A 20,068-nucleotide genomic window follows, 5' to 3' on the forward strand; every position below is an offset into this window, starting at 1 on the left:
GATTTTTCACCTTTTGTTAAAAAAAAAACACACACGTAATACTAGTAAGTATATCAATTTGAACTTCACATTCACACCACAATTAGTAACAATACTGCAGAACAGATATTTTCAGTTCAGATTGGAATTAGTTAATTTTGAGCACATATGCCTACCAAAGAACTGCTGAGAAAAGGAAGCTTGACCACTCACCGGCAGGCTGGGTTGGCACTGGGTGCAAGACGTAGTGGAGGCGGGACTAACCTGGAAGAGGTGGAGTGTCCATCCCTGCTCTGGGCCAGCCTCGTGGTCAGAGCTATTTCACCTGAGCATCCGCAGGAGCAGCTTTTACATTATATTTTAATGTAAAGGTGACGGGACAATGTTATACAAATCCAAACTGAATTTTTACATTAATTTAAATTTTATATTCCTCTGGATTGTAGCTTTTGCAAGCATGGTTTTTTTTCCAGTTTTTGAATATGGACCTGTTGGTCCAAGGTACAAAGAGACAGGTAAAGATCTCCAAGGTTGTGAGCATCCTGATAATGGACTGATGATCGTGCTGAGATGAAGGAGGAGAAACTGCAGCTTGCTGGGGAGAAGACGACTAGATCATCAGATTGGGTTATTACCCATGGTACCTGGAGCCCTTTCAGCACTACCATTCAAATGTGTTAAACATTTGTTTTGGGAGCTTAAGGTTGCCCTGGAGTAACATATTGTATAACAGCAACAATCCGAAGGGGAAGGAACTGGAATACAAACTAGTTGCTGTAAGACATTACAGCTGAGCCTCTACCCTGCCACTTTCTTTTAGGTAACTTTTGAAGCCTGAGATGGCCCAGAGGTATAACCTGAAGGGTGCTTATGGTCATAGCCTGGAGTTGGAAGGAAGAGAGAAAGACCTGCCCTGTACCGAAGACCGTTTTCCCCCTTTCTGTTTGCTTGTGGGATTTTTCAATGTATTTTTGTATTGTAAGATGTTTTGGTTCCCCATTGGAAAGAAAAGTGGCATTTATGTGCTTAAATAAATACATAAATAAAATAAACTGACTGTCCTAACTGGGGAGTTATTCTCATGAATAATATCTTAATTCATCTCAATCACAATTTAAAAAAAATAAATCCAGAACAGACTGTTTTTACCCGATTTTACCTCATTTTTTCTAGAAATGTGTTCTGTATTGGCCAGAAAAGAGAGGCATATATGGAAGAGTGGAAGTGCTCGTCAACAGCGTACAAGAATGTGAGAATTATACTGTCCGCAACCTGACCCTAAAGGTAACAAGATAACCAGTCTCTTGAGCAATGTGATCTGAAAGCAAAAGGCACTAGATTGTAAAAAAATCTGCACTTAATGACTAACTTGTGGAACTCCCTGACACTAGAAGATAAAGCCAAACATTTAACAGATTCAGGAAAATAATAGAATGAATATATCATGCAATCAGAAAGCAGAAATCATGTAACCATCAAGCATACAAGAGCATGGACACCCCAACCCGATGCTTAGACTTAATTGTTTAAGCCTCCATTATTATGTCATGTGTGCTTAAAAAGCTATAGATATAAAGCCTGTTCACAAGTTGAAGTGAACGCATGTATAATTCCTGTATAATAAATGCTTAATTTTTATAATATGTGCATTGAGTAATTACCATCTTACATTCAATGCATATGCATCTGAATGTGTGGTTTAAATCCCACATTTACCCATGGGGTGGATTAGCTATTAAGGTAGAATTCCCAGGTACCATCTGAGGGCAGGGGAACTCCCACCCTTGCCCTCTGTTCGCTGCCCTTGCTCAAGTGAGCAGTGGGAAGAAAATGGGGTGGGACAACACTGCTGATGTTTTGACATCACTGCCTCCTCTGCCCATTATGCTCTAGGAACTGACCAAATCTGTATGGTATTTATCATAGAATTTGGAGGGAATCCTAGAGCATTGCAATGGCGGGGGATGCCAACATGATATCTCAGTACCATCACCACAGCTTTTTGCCTTCCAAGGCTTCCTCAAGACATTAAACACTCGGGCATCTTTTTAGGTTTGGTGGTACCTTTCCTGATTAGAGGTTTGCAATCTATCTGACCCTCAATTGGTGTAATTTTAAATCTTTTCCAGGCATCCTGGAGAGACTCTCTTAATTCCTCTCTTTAAACTTCCTTCTGACTAGTCCCCACCTTTTAGCAAAGTTCCTTCTTTTGAAATCAGAAGTGATTTTTTAGGATTTGGGGGCAATTTTCTGTTGACATAAATGCTGAACTTAATAGCATTGTGGTCTCTGTTCCTAGTTAGTGAAACAACATTTACATCTCACACTAGGTCTTGAGCCCCACTCAGAACCATGTCCAGAGTTGCTTCGCCTCTAGTTGTCTCTGTGACCAACTGCTCCAATGCACTGTCATTTATGATATCTAGAAAGCTTGTTTCTACGGCATGACTTGAGCACATATTTGCCCAATCAATACAAGGGTAGTTGAAGTCATCCTGTATTACAATGTTCTCCCCTTTGGTCACTCTCTTTTATTTCCCTTTGTGTCTTGAGGTTTTGATGGTGGCGGAGGGGGAAATTAGCACACCTCTATTTTAAAGTAATCTTTAGAGTCCGGTTTCTCCACTCACAGCAATTCCATGCAATGACATGCATTGCAGAGTGGGGATACGAATCTAAGTATCCCTGTTCCTAGCCTGTCTCTCTAACCTCTACACCATGTTGGCATCTTTTAATGTATATTGCCAGATCAAATAATTTCAGGTCTATGGTAGAAGAGTGAGATTTGAGTCTAGTAGCACCTTAAAGACCAACAAGTTTCAAGAGTCAAAGCTCTAACAAAAGGAGCTTTGATACTTGAAACTCTTATATCCTGGAAATTTTGTTAGTCTTTAAGGTGCTACTGGTCTCTGATCTTGCAGATAAAATAGTGCTACTCTTGCAAGACAATTCTACACCCACAAGCAGAACTTTTCATTGCCGGCTAAGGAAGGAGAGAACTTCTATCTGCCTGAAGTGGTGATAACAACACTGTGGCCATTTCCACACACGTTGAATAATCCACTTTCAATACGCTTTAGTGCACATTTGTAACTGATTTTCCATGTGTGGAACAAAAAATCCACTTCTAAAGGATAACTAAAGTGCACTGAAAGTGCATTATTCAACGTGTGTGGAAACGGCCTGTATGTACACAGGGTTCTAAAACACCCAGTGAATCTATAGTAATGCATGTTGAGGAGCAAAAGTGCTAGCTGTACCAAAACATGCCAGCAAAAGTGCCAGTCATTATTCTGAAGAAAATTTGTGGTATGGTATACACTTGTACCTCGTTCTAGTAAGCAATAAAACTGCACCATTATTTTCAGCAAGGGAACCAGTCAAGATATGTCAAACATTATTGGTACACATCCTGGCCAGACCACAAAACTCCAGACAGTGCTCAGCCTCTTCTACAACTCATGTTGGATGTAGAAGCAGACAGGATGGCATCAGCTGGGAGGGGGCCTGTAATTGTGCATTGCAGGTAAGTCACTCTTTTTCCCCCCAAATGTTGCTTTTACATAAATGTGCCTTTTGCTGACACCAGTTTAGTGTAGTGGTTAAGAGCAGCAGGACTCTAACCTGAAGAACTGGATTTGATTCCACTTGAAGCCAACTGGGTGACCTTGGGTCAGTCACAGCTCTCTCAGAGCTCTCTCAGTCCCACTTACCTCACAGGGTGCCTGTTGTGGGGAGAGGAAGGGAAGGTGATTGGAAGCTGCTCCGAAACCCCTTTGGGTAATAAAGGGTGGGATATAAAACCAATCCTTCTTCTTCTTCTTTACCTATGCCTGATAACATGTAATGATAGGTTTGGGCATACATTATATAGGATTGCCAACTCCAGCCTAGGAAATTTGTGATGATTTGGGAGTGGTCCCTGAGGAGGGCCAAGTTTGGGGAGAGGAAGGAGTTCAACAGGAGTGTGATACTATAGATTCTGACAGGCTATTTTTCTGGGAAAAGAGGTGGTGGAACTCAGTGGCATAGTGAGGGTTGCCAGCACCCGGGGTAACTCCCGGCAGGAGTTGGCACCTCTGGTGCATGCAGCATGCATGTGCTTCCGGGACCATGCAATGATGTGACTTCCAGGAAGTGACGTCATCGTGCAGGGCATGGCCGCCCCCGGGAGCACTCCTGCAATCAGGGGCGGGGCAGGGCAAGGGTTTGTGGTGCTTGCGGCCGGCTGGCCGGGAGCCCCCCCGTGCACACGCACACCAGCCTGCATGATGACGTGACGTCATCACGGGAGCTCGCGCACATGTGCCACCGCCACCACCACCCCTGGCCCGATTGCTGTGGCGGGTGGCCTTCGAGCTCTCCCGCTCGGTTGCCTGTGCCACCACAGATGCCTGCCCGCGGTGGCTGTGCCCAGCTGGGGGACTTGTGCTGGTGGCGGCAGCGTGGGGCAGGAGGGTAGGAGGCTGCTGCTTTGGGGGGCATGCTCCCACCCCCCACGCCTCCTCCAGCGCTCCCTCCAGCACCCCGCGCCTGAGGCCACCGCCTACCTGGCCTCTATGGGCGCGCCAGCCCTGCCTGCAATTCAGGCCCACTCGCCTCCGCGCCCTTGCAGTGTTCCCTCTAAGCAGTGCAGTGTTGTGAGCCAGAAATCTATTTTGTAAGCAGCAACTTGTAGGTTTTGAGCACACCTTTTCCAAAACTAGAATCCATTTGATTAAAAGACTTTTGAATTAGATTGTCTGAGGCATTGGTATTGGTTGCCATCAATATACTGATGACACTCACTTATGCATGTGATTCTTAAAAGCTTATGCCTTAATAAAGTTGGTTAGTCTTAAAGATGCTACTGGACTTTTTACTATTTTGCAACTATTAATGATTCTTTCTTCTCCATGAATGACATTTTGGAGCACTTACGACCTAGATGGTGGTAGCTGATGACAGTCATTTAACACTGTTCAATTTGAGCTTAATTTTTGCTTTCAGTGCTGGAATAGGAAGAACTGGATGTTTTATTGCGACTGCCATTGGTTGCCATCAGCTGAAGGAAGAGGGAGTTGTTGATGCATTAAGCATTGTTTGTCAACTGCGTTTGGACAGGTGAGATGATATAGAATGCAGCAATCATTTATCTTTTTTCATTAGATCTCATGTATCCCACTTTACTGTAATCTCACTGATGAAAGGTATTCTGATCATACCAGACACAGAATCTAGTGTGAAAATAAAACAAAAGTCATTGGAGAGGCTTAGGGACTATTTGATCAATGCAGTGCCTTGAGAGGCTTTCAAATAAAAACCAGTCTCAGAAAACTTCAATTCTGGGGGAAAAGCAGAATGATATATTAGTTGTTTTTCAGCACAAAATACTGCCCCCCCTCACCTTTCTCCATAAGGGCTCCAGCCATATATTTAAAGGGAAGAAAGCAATGAGGAATGAGATCTGGAGTGAAAGTGTAGCCTGCAGGGAATGGGTAATGCTTGCACCATGCCTCTGCTCAAAATTGCAGCTCCCCAAGGTTCCTTTTCATTTTAAAAAAAACCTCTAGGATCTTTGTTATACATATTTCAATGCAATATCTAATTTGCCCTTGAATTTGAGGAACACTTACTTGCAATTCTAATTTTTTACATTGTGCTGTATTGTTTGAGGTTTTTTTGTTTTTTGTGCCAAATAAAGCAAAATTGAAAGGTCAATGAAGGATTGATGGAAAGGAACATAATGAATGCACTTGCAGGCCTACCCTGAAAATGGTTAGCCTTGTCCTCTTTCTTATGAAGAAAGATGGTCTAGGTCTGATGTCTTTGAGCACATCTGGTTCAGAAGGCCAGTTATATAGCACGAAACAGTGTTTCCGGTCTTCTCTTACAGCAAAAAGTATATTCTTGCTTGGTAATATTGGGGCTTTAAAAAAATATTCAGCTTCCTTTCTTGCAGTGGTTAAGGAGAAATGACGATTAACTGATAAAGTAGTATCATAAAAAGAGATCTGACAGAGACAGGATATATATGATGGTGCATTCATGTCTATTTATTCACATGTAAAATGAGAAATGGGAACTATTCTTTTCCCCAAAAGGGACCCCATGGGTGATGGGAGCTAAAACCTTCCCTCTTTCTCACCTCACCTAATCACTTCATGGTTTGAAGCATTTTTCTCCTCAGCACACTCATTTCTGATAGCAGAGCTGGGTTGAGAGAAAAACACTTCAAACAATTGAGTACAGAACAGCACATTAGGGGAGGAACAAGGTTTAGCTGTCCTTACATGTGTTCCATTTTGTATTCCCCCACACGGCATTTTACATATGAATGGAACAGGCATGTGAATAAATACCTATGGTTGCCCCATGTAGTTTGGAATGCCTTAAACTCCTGAAGGAGGTGAAGTTCCAAAGATTATAAGAATAAAAAGGATGAAAAACCACTAGAACAAGTGTCTAGCTTTAAATATTTAGGGGTGATGTTCCATCAGTCAGGCTCTTGGACAACCTATATTGACTATGCTAAGCATAACTTTGAAAAAGCTGTCCTTGGTACCCTTAGATTTTATAGGAAAAGAGGAGGTTGCCTAATTTCTCCAAATTTGGAAATTTATAAAATGAAATTACTGCCCCAGATTCTGTACAGAGCAGCAATTTGTGGCTCTGGAAATCTCCAGTCTTTGGAAGTTCAAAACAAATGTGCATACTTGTTGTTGGTCACTTCTCTTTCAACATCTTCAGCTAAGGTTAGAGTAGAATTATCTCTACCTTCAGGAATAACTTTAATCTATAAAGCTGCCATTAACTATTGGCTGAAAATATTTTGCACATCCCCAGGCCTTTTAACCGTGGCATATGGAGAGATGAAGGATAACTCCTGGCGCAGTTCTGAAGCCTTGGCTTCTCAGAAGAATACTTGAGAAGCCTTGGCCTCAGTGCAACTAAACTTTTAGTAAACAAAAATTGTTAGACCAGAGGGCTCAAACTGATGTAGGAATAGTAGGCACCTTGAGAACAACCCTACCTTATATGCCTTCTCCCCTGACTCTTCCAGCATACTTTACAGATACAATGAATTATGACCACAGAAAGACCTTCACTAAGGCACTGCTAAATACTCTACTGCTTGTGGTCTTGGAAGACTGCTTCAATGGGATTCCATTTAGCAAAAGAGTCTGATCCTGTGACTCTAGATCCACTGATGATTTGTCCCATGTCACATTCCAGTTCCCATATTTGAAGCTAATAGATTTTTGAGGACCATTATATCTCATTTCCCAGGAAGGGCAGACCAAGAGAAATCCAAGAGTTCTACTATTGGCAGATAGGGACAAATCCATTACTCTCCAAATAGCAAAGGTTTACTGCTGTCAGTACAAAGGTAAAAAAGACAATGAGGTGTACTGATCCAACCATTGTTGACCCATACACCAGCTGCTCTACTCTGGGTCATTAGTCTTTGGATTGTATGGTAGTTTTTATGAGATATTTTAAATGGCTGTTCTGTATTTTAATGTTTTCTGTGAACATTTTCAGATTTTTAAAAATTTTGTCTTGATGGATATTTAATTTTATCTTGTATTGTTTCTGCTAACACAATAAAGTTTGATTGATTGGTTTACATTTTGTATACCTGGAATATCATTCACCCAATAGTAAACTTGCTTTTTACCATAGACAAAGGTTTGTTGCTAATACTGAATGCCTGAAAGAGGGCCAGCTGATTTTAAAAAAATCAGTTTCAAGATAACTTCCAAACAGTGATGCCGTAAAGTATTATTTATTTATTTATTTATTTATTTATTTATTTATTTATTTATTTATTTATTTATTTATTTATTTATTTATTTATTTATTTATTTATTTATTTATTGACCCTGCCTTTCGCTTGTGGTTCAAGGCCGCTTACAGTTCCAAGATTAAAAACATACAAAGTGCTACAAAATGTCTGCAGCATACCCTCCTTCATTAATTGAAAGTTGCATCCTCTTTAAAGAAATCTTGGGTGGTGTTGAACCCACATAAATTTCCAAAACAAAGTATTAATGTTATGAATATATCTCTATGTGTTATGTTCTGTCAAGTCTCCTCTGACCTACGGCAATCTGATGAATGAAAGACCTCCAAAATGTCCTATCATTAACAGACTTGCTCAGATCCTACAAACTAGAGGACATGGCTTCTTTTATTGAGTCAAGCCATCTTGTTTTAGGTCTTCTTCTTTTCCTACTGCCTTCCACTTTTCCTAGCATTATTGACTTTTCCAGAGAATCTTGTCTACTCATGATGTGACCAAAGTACGATAGCCTCAGTTTTGTCATTTTAGCTTCTAGAGAGAATTCAGGCTTGACTTGATCTAGTACCCACTTATTTGTCTTTTTGGCTGTCCATGGTATCCGCAAAACTTTCCTTCAGCACTATATTTCAAATGAATCTATTTTTTTCTTACCAGCTTTCTTCATTGCCCAACTTTCACATCCATACATAGTAATGGGCAATACCTAGGTTTTCCAGACTTTAGTGCTTATCATCAGGCATATTTGTTAACATGTACAAATTATTGGGATCACTCCTGTCAGTTGGAGTATCCATCTTGGGTTCTCTCAGAGGCAATACATTAGGATTTACTTACATTAAAATGGATTTTGTTCCTCCAACAATCTCTGCAGGTAGAGAAGTATGGCACATAATATCACGACAACATCAATTTGACCTGTTCTCACATGCTAAATTAACAGTATGTTCAAATCCAGATTTAAAAATCGAGAAGAAATCTTTCTTATGGAAGGTTTGAACAGATAACGGAATTTTTACCTTAGCTCAATGGTTAGGTAATGATGATGAGTTCTTGTCATTTTTTCAACTGAGGCCTAAGTATGCTTTGCCAACCTCTATTGAATGGCAATATTTCCAAACGCAACATTTGTTGGTGTTCAAATATGACCCAGCAGCTTTAAGTGCTTCAGAATCTCCCCCACTTTTGGAGATTCTTATTGAAGCAATACAGAAAATGAAACCTACAATATTTGTACATAAATATGTGAGGTTGGTTAATAAATATGATACATGGAGTCTTCAAGATTAATGAAATAATGATCCATAGCATCCAATTTTGCTGATGCAATGGGATAAGCCATTAAGCCATATACCTGTTGCTGCTATGGCTTTTAACTTGTGACACATTTCTTAAGCCTATGCTTTGGACTTGTTCAATCATTCAGCCCTTTTGAGAGGAAGTTATTAATCATATTAATTTTGTATTAGAACACTCATTTATTTTTGAGGATGCTAATGTACTGTTAAACTATTTGCCTGTCTCTTGGAGTCTAACTGATGGTCAATGGAAATGGACCCTCCATGCCCTTACAGTTGCTAAAAGACTTCTACTTCAACACTAGAAAGACTAAAGCTCACTTCCTGTGATTCACTGAATTGAAGACCTTATAAACTTATCAGCATTTGAACATATCACATATAGAAGGCAATTGAGTATGGACTTATTTTTAGATATTTGGAAATCTTTTATAAATACCTATATAGAGATTTGCTAATAGTGTTCTTGTAGCCAGCACTGGTTTTTTTCTTTCTGATTGCTTTTTTTGGGGGGGGGGGGGTTTGCACTAATAAAATAAAATAAAAATTTAAAAAATAAAAAAACCTCCTCACCTCCTCAAGGACCTTTATTACAAAGTGGGAACCACTATACAGGAATGACATGCTCTAACAGATGCCAAGTGGGCCACCATAAGTGGGGTAACACCAGCAGGTGGCAACCCAAATACCACATTTGGTACATGAGTACATATAAGTGAGGAGAGGGATGGGTCTTCAGATGTGTGAGTCCTAAACTGTGAAGGGCTTTTAAAGTTCATAAACAGGACCTTGAATTGAATTTAGAAATGAGCTAGCACCCAATGTAGCTGTTTTAAAATAGGAAGATGACTTCCTGTCCGCTAGCCCCTTACAATAGTTGGGTGCCCTGTTCTGAGCTAGTTGTAGTTTCTGGGTTGTCTTCTGGGGCAGCCCAACATTGATCATGTTACAGTAGTCCAATATAGAGCTCTGTAGCAGTTTGTTACTCTCCTTGATGTATAGTACAGAATTATTTCACTACTGGTTCAGCTTTTATCCCCATTGTATAGCTCTGCAGAAACTTCTCAATGTGCTTTCACTGGGCCTTTTAATGTATTAGAATCAGTACCTGACCTAGCCACCCTAGACTTTTATGGTCAAATTGAATGGAGCTGTTCTGCCAGCACTGAAATGAGTCATGGCTGCAGAAATTTCTTCTGTGTCAGCTAGTGATACAGGAAACCTGGTAGGCGTTAGGAAAAGGACAGGAAAACCTGTACTCTGTACATGTGCTCTAAGGTCACAATAGGTCACATATTTTGTATAAGAATGAAAATGCATTGACTGCAGGAGCCAGATTCTGATTTGCTTATACATGTTAAGAAGCACGTTGCTCTGTCTAAATTAAACCAAGGGCTGAAGCAGTGTGTGCTGTGAGTTATAGCTAACAAAACAGAACTTGAAATGTTCATTACATTTAAATGCTAAATGCAACAGCCTCTCTGTAAACGTGAGGGTTTTTTTTAAAGCCAAATTCCTCTCCCCTCCTTCTGTGAGCAAGCTAGATGATCTGTTATACTTAAAAGCTACAAATAAATGAATTATTTTGACCAAAATTGCCTTAGACTTGATCAATAAAAATTAGGAAAAATATGTCATAGTTGCAAAACTGCTAAAAGAATCTTAGACTTCAGCTTTGGCAATTCTACAAAGGAAGAGAGTTCTAAAGTTGAAGAGCCTATGTGCCAATGTAGTATAAACCTAAATGGCATAAATGGTATATTCCAAAATGTCATCTTTGTTGAAAAAACAGAATATTTTGGGCAAAAGTATTTTTATGTATGGCTTAAATAAAATGTATGCTTTAATTAGTTAGATGACTTGGTAGTCCTAGTGAGAGCAAAAAAGCAGTATATAAATTCTGCAGAATAAAATAAATAAATAAAAAGTATACAGATCAAATCTGTGATTTGTGCCTGAAAACATAGAAATTTACTGCAAGACTGGACCACTCTTCAGTGTGCTGTCAACAACATCTTTTTTGTCAGATAAGCAGCGCAGTCTCATAAGTAGAATGGTAAGCATTTTAAGTGACCAAAATCGCAACCTCATTTCCTGGTTCAACCCAGAAGTGTCAACTGGTAGCTTTATGAATTGCCAGAAACTCTGTGGTTTATCACAGAGTGTCTTGTGATTCCTAGAGGCTACCCTTTGTGATTCCTAGAGGCTACCCAATGTCACTCCCCCATGTCCCAGTCCACAGCCCTCCTGCCAGTTACCAGAGACTAAAATGGTTACATTTTGGTTTTATACTCTCCAGGACTGCCATGGATCCTGAAAAGTATAATTCTGTGCATGGAACTCTATTTTCATAGGGAAACATTTAGCCTATCGGTTTCCATGTGTTATGTTCTCAAGTCCAAACTGGATCCCTGGGAATTGAATTCTGATACCAGGACTTGGGTCACATCTGAGTGGCAGAATCTGGGATGGACCCAGGCAGGAGGAGAGAAAAATGTAAGTGTAGTTAGATCCTTGCTATAGTCTAGAGTTGAGATTACATAGTCACTAAGTCTGAAATAATCAACACCACTCACAACCTGGCCACAGCCAAATCAATGACATGATCAGTTGGCATTGGAAACTGAATTTATCTCCATAGGCTGCTGTGCCTATATGGTGCAGTCTAAGCACACTCTCCACTGGGGGAAAGTGAGTGTACAGGCCCTTCCCCTTCTTTGCTGCTCAGTGGCAATTGAATAATAACCATAGAAAACCCAGTTGCTGGGATTGAGACTGGCTTTAGTTATATACATATCTCTTGTGTCTACTTGGGGCTTTGCATTTTTTGAAATAAAACAAGCCTTGTTTGACCAGAGGTGAAAAATGGGATGATGGGAGCCTCTGTCAAATTGTCTTCAACTTGCTGAAAAAATTCTTATTTGACTTCAGTCAGAAAATACCACAAATTAACCCTTACCCTGTCTCCGTCCTCCTTTTTTTCCAGAGGTGGAATGGTCCAAACAAGTGAACAGTATGAATTTGTGCATCACGCATTGAGCCTGTATGAAAGCAGGCTGTCTGCTGAAGCCGTCCAGTGAAACCAAGAAGGAAGAACCAAATATGTCATTCTCTTGAGGTAATTTGTTACATTACCTACCAGCAGCTTCTTCAAGGAGTTTACAGCAGTCGAAGGAGAGGCAGCCAACTTGTAAAAGGGATGTGGCCGGTTTTTAAAAAGCATAAAAGATTGACAGACCCTTGTCTTGAATGTATTGTGAGTTCTCTGAAACAGTTTTAATGAAGGTTAATGTACTAATGTTACATTTGGATTACACATATATACATTATGGGGGATTTGTTACTGTATTAATGGAATATGCTGCACAGAATGTATGTAACATTATGTATGTGCGTTCTACGACAGTTAGACATGGGAAATTCCCCTGAGGAGGTGTGTATAAATGCTTCAATGTTTTCAAAGTCTGTCTTGTGAATAGGCTGTCAGATGTCCCCAGCTGTACCTGTGAAGTGCTATTACCTACTACATGGTAAACTTAATTCAGAGCCACTTACAGTTCTCATGACTAAGTGCTGCAAGGGATCAACGATGGGTTCAAAAGTGGGGAAAGAATCCGTTGTTTTTGAAACTTGTCAAAAATCAATTTGTATTTTATATGACAGCTCACTCGAATAAATACTATTATATATTTCACATGTATAGAAAATTCTGTAAAGCATTGCTGAGCACAGTGGCTGTGATAAAAAGGGAATTTGTCCAGCACAAGCCTCATTGACACAAAGGAAAGATATGAAAGAAGTACGCATTTCAATGGAGCACACTGTTCTCTAATTTTTTTAAATTTTTATTCATGTAAAAAAGTACACAAATATAAACACAATTAGACCCCCGGAGAGTGTAAAAGAATATACTAGCTTCAGACCGACCCTCTTGAGTTCCAAATAATTGAAGATAGGAAACTCTGGAATCCTGTCTCTGCACTGTTCTCTAATGAACTTCCTATTCACTTCAGTGGGGCTTGTACAAGAGAATTTCCCAACAGATCAAATCCAGTGTCTGTTAGTCAATGTTTATGTATTTATTCACTACTGTTAATTGTCTTAGAAGCAGCTTTTTGCTCCAGGACAGAACCCAGTGTATTTGTAAACTCATGTGAGTAACTTTACTTTTAAAAAGAAACTTTGTAACATATTAAATGGTAAACATTTTAAATATTTGTCAGTCTTTTCCTAAAGAGTTCTTTTTTTAAGAAAAGAAGTTGTCAACCTTTCAATTTCCGACTATAAGAGGATGGATTTTGGGGAAACACAAAGCCAAAGGCTATATGTCTCTTTGCGAAGAAAAGGGGAACACCTCTTTTTGTCAAGAACTAAGCAAAATTAACTTGGCGGGGAGTGAACACAGGAGCTAATATGTTTTTAAAGCAGTAATGTTATCTTTGCTTCATTCAGCCAATAAACTTGATACAAAATACTTAATTATTGCATTATTCTATTATTTTATTTCGCTGATTGTCATTACATTTTACTTCTCTTGTACACCAATAGGCAAATTAAGCCTGACTGTCGTGTTCCTGCTGGATCAGGTACAAATAAAACTCTCTTGAGTATCCCCCCTCCTCTTCCTCATGGTTTGTACAGCAAACTGCTGTGATGAGACCAGTACAGACTGAAATATTGTCTACACTGCTAGATAACTGCATTGGTGTCCAACATGTAAAGTAATAAATCTGTGCCCATTAAGAAATCACATACATACCTGTGGAAGTAATACTAGCTACAGACCTGAGGAAATGAATTTTTCTTCCAGATAAGAAGTTTACCAGGCCCGGCTTTGAAACCACTTTATAACTGGCACATCTAGCATCTGAAAGACACAGTGACAAAAGCATCTGCCTTCCAGAGAAGACTTGACTACAGCATAAGCTGACTAATGCGTACAGCTCTGCTCTCAGAGATTAGGAGATGCCATCTGAAAGCTTTTCTGCTAGTCAAAACATGATAAGCGTATAGGAAAATCTGCACAATGTTATGAACTCCACTTCTGTCTGGTGTTCTCATACAAGAAGTCCAGAGATAAGAGAATATTATACTTATACTAACATAGGATATAGTGATGTCTATTAGTTTAGATGGCTTTAAGAGGATTAAGCAAATTCAATGAAAGATAGATCCATCAATAGCTGTTAGTCATGACAACTGTTTAGAATCTCCATGTTCAGAGGCAGTATATTATTTATTTAGTTATTTTGTTGGATTTAGGGCCAAGCTACAAGTGACAAATGACACTTGAACGGCAAGTGTATTTCTCCCTGTTCACTTGCCCTCCACTCAATCCACTTGCCATTCAAGTGTCATTCGTCACTTGTAGCTTGGCCCTTATATCCCACCCTCCCCGCAAGTGGACTCAGGGCAGGTCACAACATCATAAAAACCACAATTTAAAATACAAAAATTAACCGTTAAAACCTTTAAAACATATCTCATTAAAAAGGGGAATGAGACAAGCAAAACAGGCAAGGGACCAGAGAGATAGTTCACCAGCTCCTCAACCACTCTCATAGGCCTAGCGGCCCAGGAACGCCAGATGCTGAGGGAACAAGGGTAGGCCTCAGCCTCTATGCCTCTTTTTCTGGGAGCATCTATTTGGCTACTGTGGGTAACATTGGTGCTGGACAAGATGGACCACCGGTCTAATTCAGGGTTCTTCTTATGTTCTTCTTCCAAGTCAAAGTCACTGGCATTAAAGAAATCAACACGATTTGAACTCATAATGTCGGAGAGTATAAGGACCTTAGAGTATTGGCTCAAGAATTGTCTTCAGTCTTCTGCTGTATGGATGTTGGAACGTCCAAGGATGAGATCCATTTGGTATCTAATCACGTGTGTTCCTGGATGGATTCAGAACATATCATTACAAATGCTGGTTATGTTTACAGGACAGCACAGTATATATTTACATAGCCCAATCAAGAACACCTGCAGACACATAATAGTTTGCAGACAGGCAATTAAATGAAATTATAGTTCCTTTTCCCTAGCTAAATCTGCTGAGTTTTCAAAGATGTTTCAGTACTGTATTTGTTTTAAAATGTATGTATCCCTCTTTTGCTTGGATTTTCCTAACTAGAACAGATAGCCAGCTCATACCAAAGCATCAGATGGAAATACAAAGTGGTGTAAAACTCACCAAAAACAGTTGAATAGAAGGAAGTGTTCGTCACTAGCTTTTTCCTCCTGTGAAGGCACATTTCCTTCCTAGCCTTCGCTTCACTTATCTGGGGTATAGTTTTTTTAAAAAAAGAGAGAGAGAAGCAATAGGAGTTGCTAGAGGAAAATGGAGACCTTATTTCATATTCTAATTTCTACCTGCCTGGCCTTTGCAATCTGTGGTAAGTACAATTCATCTTTGCTTGCATGTTTGTTTCGCATTCTGGCTGCGATTTCCAAATGATCCTTGGAACTTTCCGATGATGCTGAAAATGACTTTCCAGCTTCAGTTTATACAAGGAAAACAGGGATGGGCCAATTAAATACAATGCTGTTTAGCTACCATTCAGAAAGAAAATAAACCTTCTTTTTAATATGGTATCTTCATTCTTTGTTGAAAGGTCATCTTTCTGAACGTTTTGTCCAAATCCATTTGGAGAGGGATTTTTTTAGCTGTCAAAATTATACAATCACAAGTTTAGAGATATGCTTTAGATAGAATCTGCTGAGATTCTACAACCAAGAAGGGCAAGCGGGGAAAGTATTTCAAAACTTTAGCTACTTTGCAGGATATGAGACTTTTTTACTAAACTTTCAAAAGATACATGCAAGAGAAATTAACATTGAAATTGTATTTGTTTCATGGTACGCTATATTTAGGATACATTTTATTTTGTTGATTATTGCCAAGTCTTACCATTGTGGGCAATCTGGTCTTTATTGCAAAATAGTAATTAGAAACTTCAGTGCAATTAGAAGCATGTTAGAGAGTCTATATTGGTAAACCAATTCCCCTTATTTATATGGAACATGTTGGAGCACAAGTGTACAGACTGAGAGAGGCACACAGATTTGGGGAAATATCCTTTCCCCAGCAAATACTTTGCTTTTTTAGAGAACATTTTCAAAGGAAATGTTAAGACTTGCTGTAAAGTTGTGAAATTATAAGTGGCTACTGCTTTTTTTGCCAAAGATCTTTGAACTGACTGCTTTTCAAATACTATTTTTGTACATCTGTACATAGAACTGTGGAGGGTGCCCAAAAGAAAGGGTCATTGGTTTACTTAACTCTTGACTTGTGGTAATTTTTTGTGTGAAAGTTAACAAGTATTCTGTTCTGTTTGCCTGGGTTCTTCACCTTCTAGGAGGGTTTCTGATTCTCCATGAGCGAAAACAGCAATGTATTTATGAAAGCCACACAACAGCACAAGTGGGAAACTGCAACTTCACCAATCTAAACCAGCAATGGAAATGGACAGACGAGAAGCTTCTCCATGTTAGATCTGGCCAGTGTCTGGCTATCACAAAGTCCTATGCTGCACATTCCCGTAGAGTGATCATTGCCAGATGCTCTGAGGCACCCAAATGGACCTGCCATAGCAAGGAAGGGCTCCTTGAGGTAAAAAACAGCTCTCTGTTCCTCCAGAAGCAAGGTTCAAATGTAGTGGTGAGGATGGGTAGGAAGTACCCCCATAGTTGGATAAAATTTGATGTCAACAAAAAGGGAGAGCCTGTCCATGAAAACCTGTGCTCCAATAAAGGTAAGCTGCTTCTTTCAAGAAGCCTCCTGTGAACTATTAAAGAGAAAATGTGTGTTTTGTGCCCACTGATTTTGAATGAATAATTATGTTTAAGTCATGGTGACATGGCTTGAGATGCTCGACATGGCTTGGGACCAGGGTGGCTCAAGGACCATCTTCTTCCGTGCATTCCTGCCCAGTAGTTAAGAGCACAAGGCAAGGCCCTCCTGACTGTCCCATCAGCCAAAGAAGCTCATTTGGTGGGTACGTGAGAAAGGGCCTTTTCAGTGAAAGCCCCATGACTGCGGAACAACCGCCCTAAGGAAATATGTGTGGCCTCCTCACTCTTATCTTTAGGAGGAAGCTGAAGACAGCTTTATTTAAAACTGTTTTACAATTAATTTTACTTATTCATAGTTTTATATAGTGATTTTAAACTGAGATTTTTATGTATATTTATGTCTCCTGTAAGCCACCTTGAGTGCCATAAGGTAGAAAAGCAACTAACAAAGGTTTTAAATAAATAAAATGCCATTTGTGTAATCTAAGAAGAGTACTTTAAGGATCCTAACAAGAAATGTGTTCCTTATACGTGTGTGCATTTGTTGGCCTAGTGTATGTGTTACCAGAACTGCTCTTTTATTATAATGGGGAATTAGCTGTAGCAGTCTGTAACTATTAATATTAAGCGAGGATCATAACCTATGTTTACGGAGGTCCCGATCCCAGACACTCTAGTGAAAAAGAGGCAGACAAGGAGTAAGGTCCAAACACGTGTATTGAGTGTAGCGTAAGCCTAGCTTGCACAATCATACAAAGAACATACAAGGTCTAAGAAACATAGAGTATGAAATACAGAGACGTTCGCATTAGCTGGTTCCCAACGATGATAGGGGGAATACTCACTTATCCTGAAGCGAAGCAGAGACACAACAGCGAGGTGGCCCAATGCCAGCACTGGAACCACAGACGGACAGCAAGGAAGTCTGGATAGGAATGGCCTAAGCACCGAGTGGTCTGGGAGACCAGCTTAAATACCCCAAAACGTACCCTGGGGCTGGTGCTGTACTTGGTGGTTCTCACAGTCTAAAACAAAGGGTCTAATGGGCTACTGAATGGCTTGGATGGGCCACTTTGGTAATCAGATTGTGATAAGTGACACCTCAGGAAGAGGGGACAAAAGAGGGAGGGGGAAATTCAAGTGGGCTGAAAGGATGTTCCAGAGGACAGGGCTTGTCCTGATGTCATCAGCTTCTGGAATGCGGAGGTTTCTTTGAGATGCATTCTCTAAGTGCTTGGGATGGTCGGCACTTAGTTCCTTCTCCGGGGCGGCTCCTAAGATATGCAGAGCGGGGCGAGGGGCTCTCGCTGCGGACGTGGTGTGCCCGCTTCGCCGAAATGGCTTCTCAAAGCAGTCTTCTTCCCAGGGTCTTCTGGCTGCCTGAGAACATGGATGCCGGCTGGGCATAGCTGGGGCTGGATAGCAGGCTGCCCTGTAGCGAGGGCAAGCTCGGCGACCGGCTCGCGGGAGGCTCCAGGCGGGAACTGACCAGGGAGCGCCTAGCCAGGCTCGCTGGAGGTTTCCCCGGCAGGCGCCCGGCTGCTAGCAGCGGCTTGGGCCCATATGAGGCAGGCTTCCATGGAGGCAGCGGGAACAACACTTTAAAACACAGTCCAAAGCAGGGAACAGGCACGGTCCGTGGTAGATGGCAGTGCAGGCACGGGGCACACTTGTAACACAGTCCAAACACACACTGGGAAGTCCAGATACAGGTCAGGGCAGGGCTGCCCAGAAAGAGAGTCCTTTGTGCCGTTACCCAAACATGGAGTCAGTAAACTACACAGTCTATTACAGCAGCAGGGTAATTGACACGCAGGCAGGAAACTGACACGTGTACCAGAACACACACGTGCAAAGCAGTCTTTGTTGTAGCAGTGAAACAGCAACGCAGGAAACTTTAGCACAGTTCATAGCAGGCTTCAAAGCAGGGGAGGGGGCCTACTTGGCAACAATTCCCCCCCTCGGAGACCCCGGGACGTCAGGCGCGCGGGTCTCCGAACTTGACTTCAAAGGCGAGGCGGTCGGCAATGTCCGGTGGTCGAGCTTCGAGCGAAGAAGGAGTGGGAAGGGAAGGGGGAGGAGGCGTCACTCAAAAATTTAGCTTGGAGAACCACCTAACCGAATAAGTGCAATTTAGATCAGCCAATGGGCTGCAGGTCTCTGGGTTCACACCAGGGGGTGTGCTAAGTGCAATTGTCAGAATAAATAGTAATAATTCATAGCAATAGTAATTCATAGCAATAGGCAGCAATGATCAATTCATGCATATAAATAGCAATAATTCATAATTGTGTACATTGATTAATTCATGATTGAGGGTAATTCATACGGAATTCATGATGGGTTAAAAGCACTAAAAACCAGGAGCAATTCATATACATGGATCAATTCATGGATAGTTAAAATCATAAATAGATACATAGGATTAAAAGCAGGGATAATTCATATAGGGTAAAGTGAAATGTGCAAGCATGGCATAATTCATTGAGGGTAGAGTAATTCATACATGGCTAAAATCATAAATACATATATGTGATTAAAAGCAATAGTTCATGAAGTCAAAAGCAGCAAGAATAAAAGCAAGTGCGTGGAAACAATTCATGAGGGGTAGGCGGCGGAAGGGCTCATGGGGGCAGAAAAATAAACTCTGCAATTAAAAGACCAACTCATATAGTCAGATTAAAACCAAATTCATCGAGCTTAAAATCAGAAATAAACTAACCTTTAAAAGGGACCGTTCAGAAGGGGTCCCGATTAAAACCAAATTCATAAAATAATAGATATGCTAGAATTACCTCGGCGGAGGGAGTCAGGTTAAAAAGGCAATTCAAGGTTAAAATCAAATTCATAGGGATAAAGTTCATGGGCGCACTTGCAGTAGACAGAGGGAGGGACTAGTTCGGGGCTAAATTCATGGGAGTTAAAATTCATAAAAGCAATGGAGAGAAATTCATAAAACAATAGAGCTACAAAGATCACAGACGGCTCAGTCCGCAGTACAGCTGCTGGACTGGGTTGCATATATACAAGAACAAGCAAACTTAGTTCATGTGCTCCAAAACACACTTCCACCCCCCCTTGCTGTCTGCGACAATCCGCAGAGCAGGGTCGGTGAGCGGCGAGAAGGGCTTCAGGCACACAGTTCTAGTCCTCATGGCGGTGGCGTTGCTGGCGGTCGTCTGGAGACGGGCCGTGGGCTGGGAGGCAGAGAAATATG

At 40.8% G+C, this 20,068-nt stretch overlaps 2 protein-coding genes across 3 annotated transcripts in view; both read left to right on the plus strand.

Moving 5' to 3' along the window:
- The window catches only part of PTPRR (protein tyrosine phosphatase receptor type R), a 120,388-nt gene extending 107,983 nt beyond the window's left edge, over positions 1 to 12,405 (plus strand). For both annotated transcript variants that reach the window (XM_054988751.1, XM_054988750.1), the window contains exons 10-13: positions 1,153 to 1,263; positions 3,348 to 3,505; positions 4,969 to 5,082; positions 12,047 to 12,405. In XM_054988751.1, coding sequence (XP_054844726.1) covers positions 1,153 to 1,263; positions 3,348 to 3,505; positions 4,969 to 5,082; positions 12,047 to 12,140 — 477 coding nt within the window. In that variant the 3' untranslated portion in view covers positions 12,141 to 12,405. The remainder of the gene's footprint in view (positions 1 to 1,152; positions 1,264 to 3,347; positions 3,506 to 4,968; positions 5,083 to 12,046) is intronic.
- A 2,979-nt stretch (positions 12,406 to 15,384) lies between these two features.
- Positions 15,385 to 20,068, plus strand: part of PTPRB (protein tyrosine phosphatase receptor type B) — a 106,894-nt gene continuing 102,210 nt past the window's right edge. Inside the window, exons 1-2 of the mRNA XM_054988203.1 lie at positions 15,385 to 15,452; positions 16,416 to 16,811. Coding sequence (XP_054844178.1) covers positions 15,398 to 15,452; positions 16,416 to 16,811 — 451 coding nt within the window. The 5' untranslated portion in view covers positions 15,385 to 15,397. The remainder of the gene's footprint in view (positions 15,453 to 16,415; positions 16,812 to 20,068) is intronic.

Source organism: Eublepharis macularius, chromosome 9, assembly GCF_028583425.1.
Source record: "Eublepharis macularius isolate TG4126 chromosome 9, MPM_Emac_v1.0, whole genome shotgun sequence".
In the NCBI taxonomy this organism is placed as follows: Eukaryota; Metazoa; Chordata; class Lepidosauria; order Squamata; family Eublepharidae; genus Eublepharis; species Eublepharis macularius.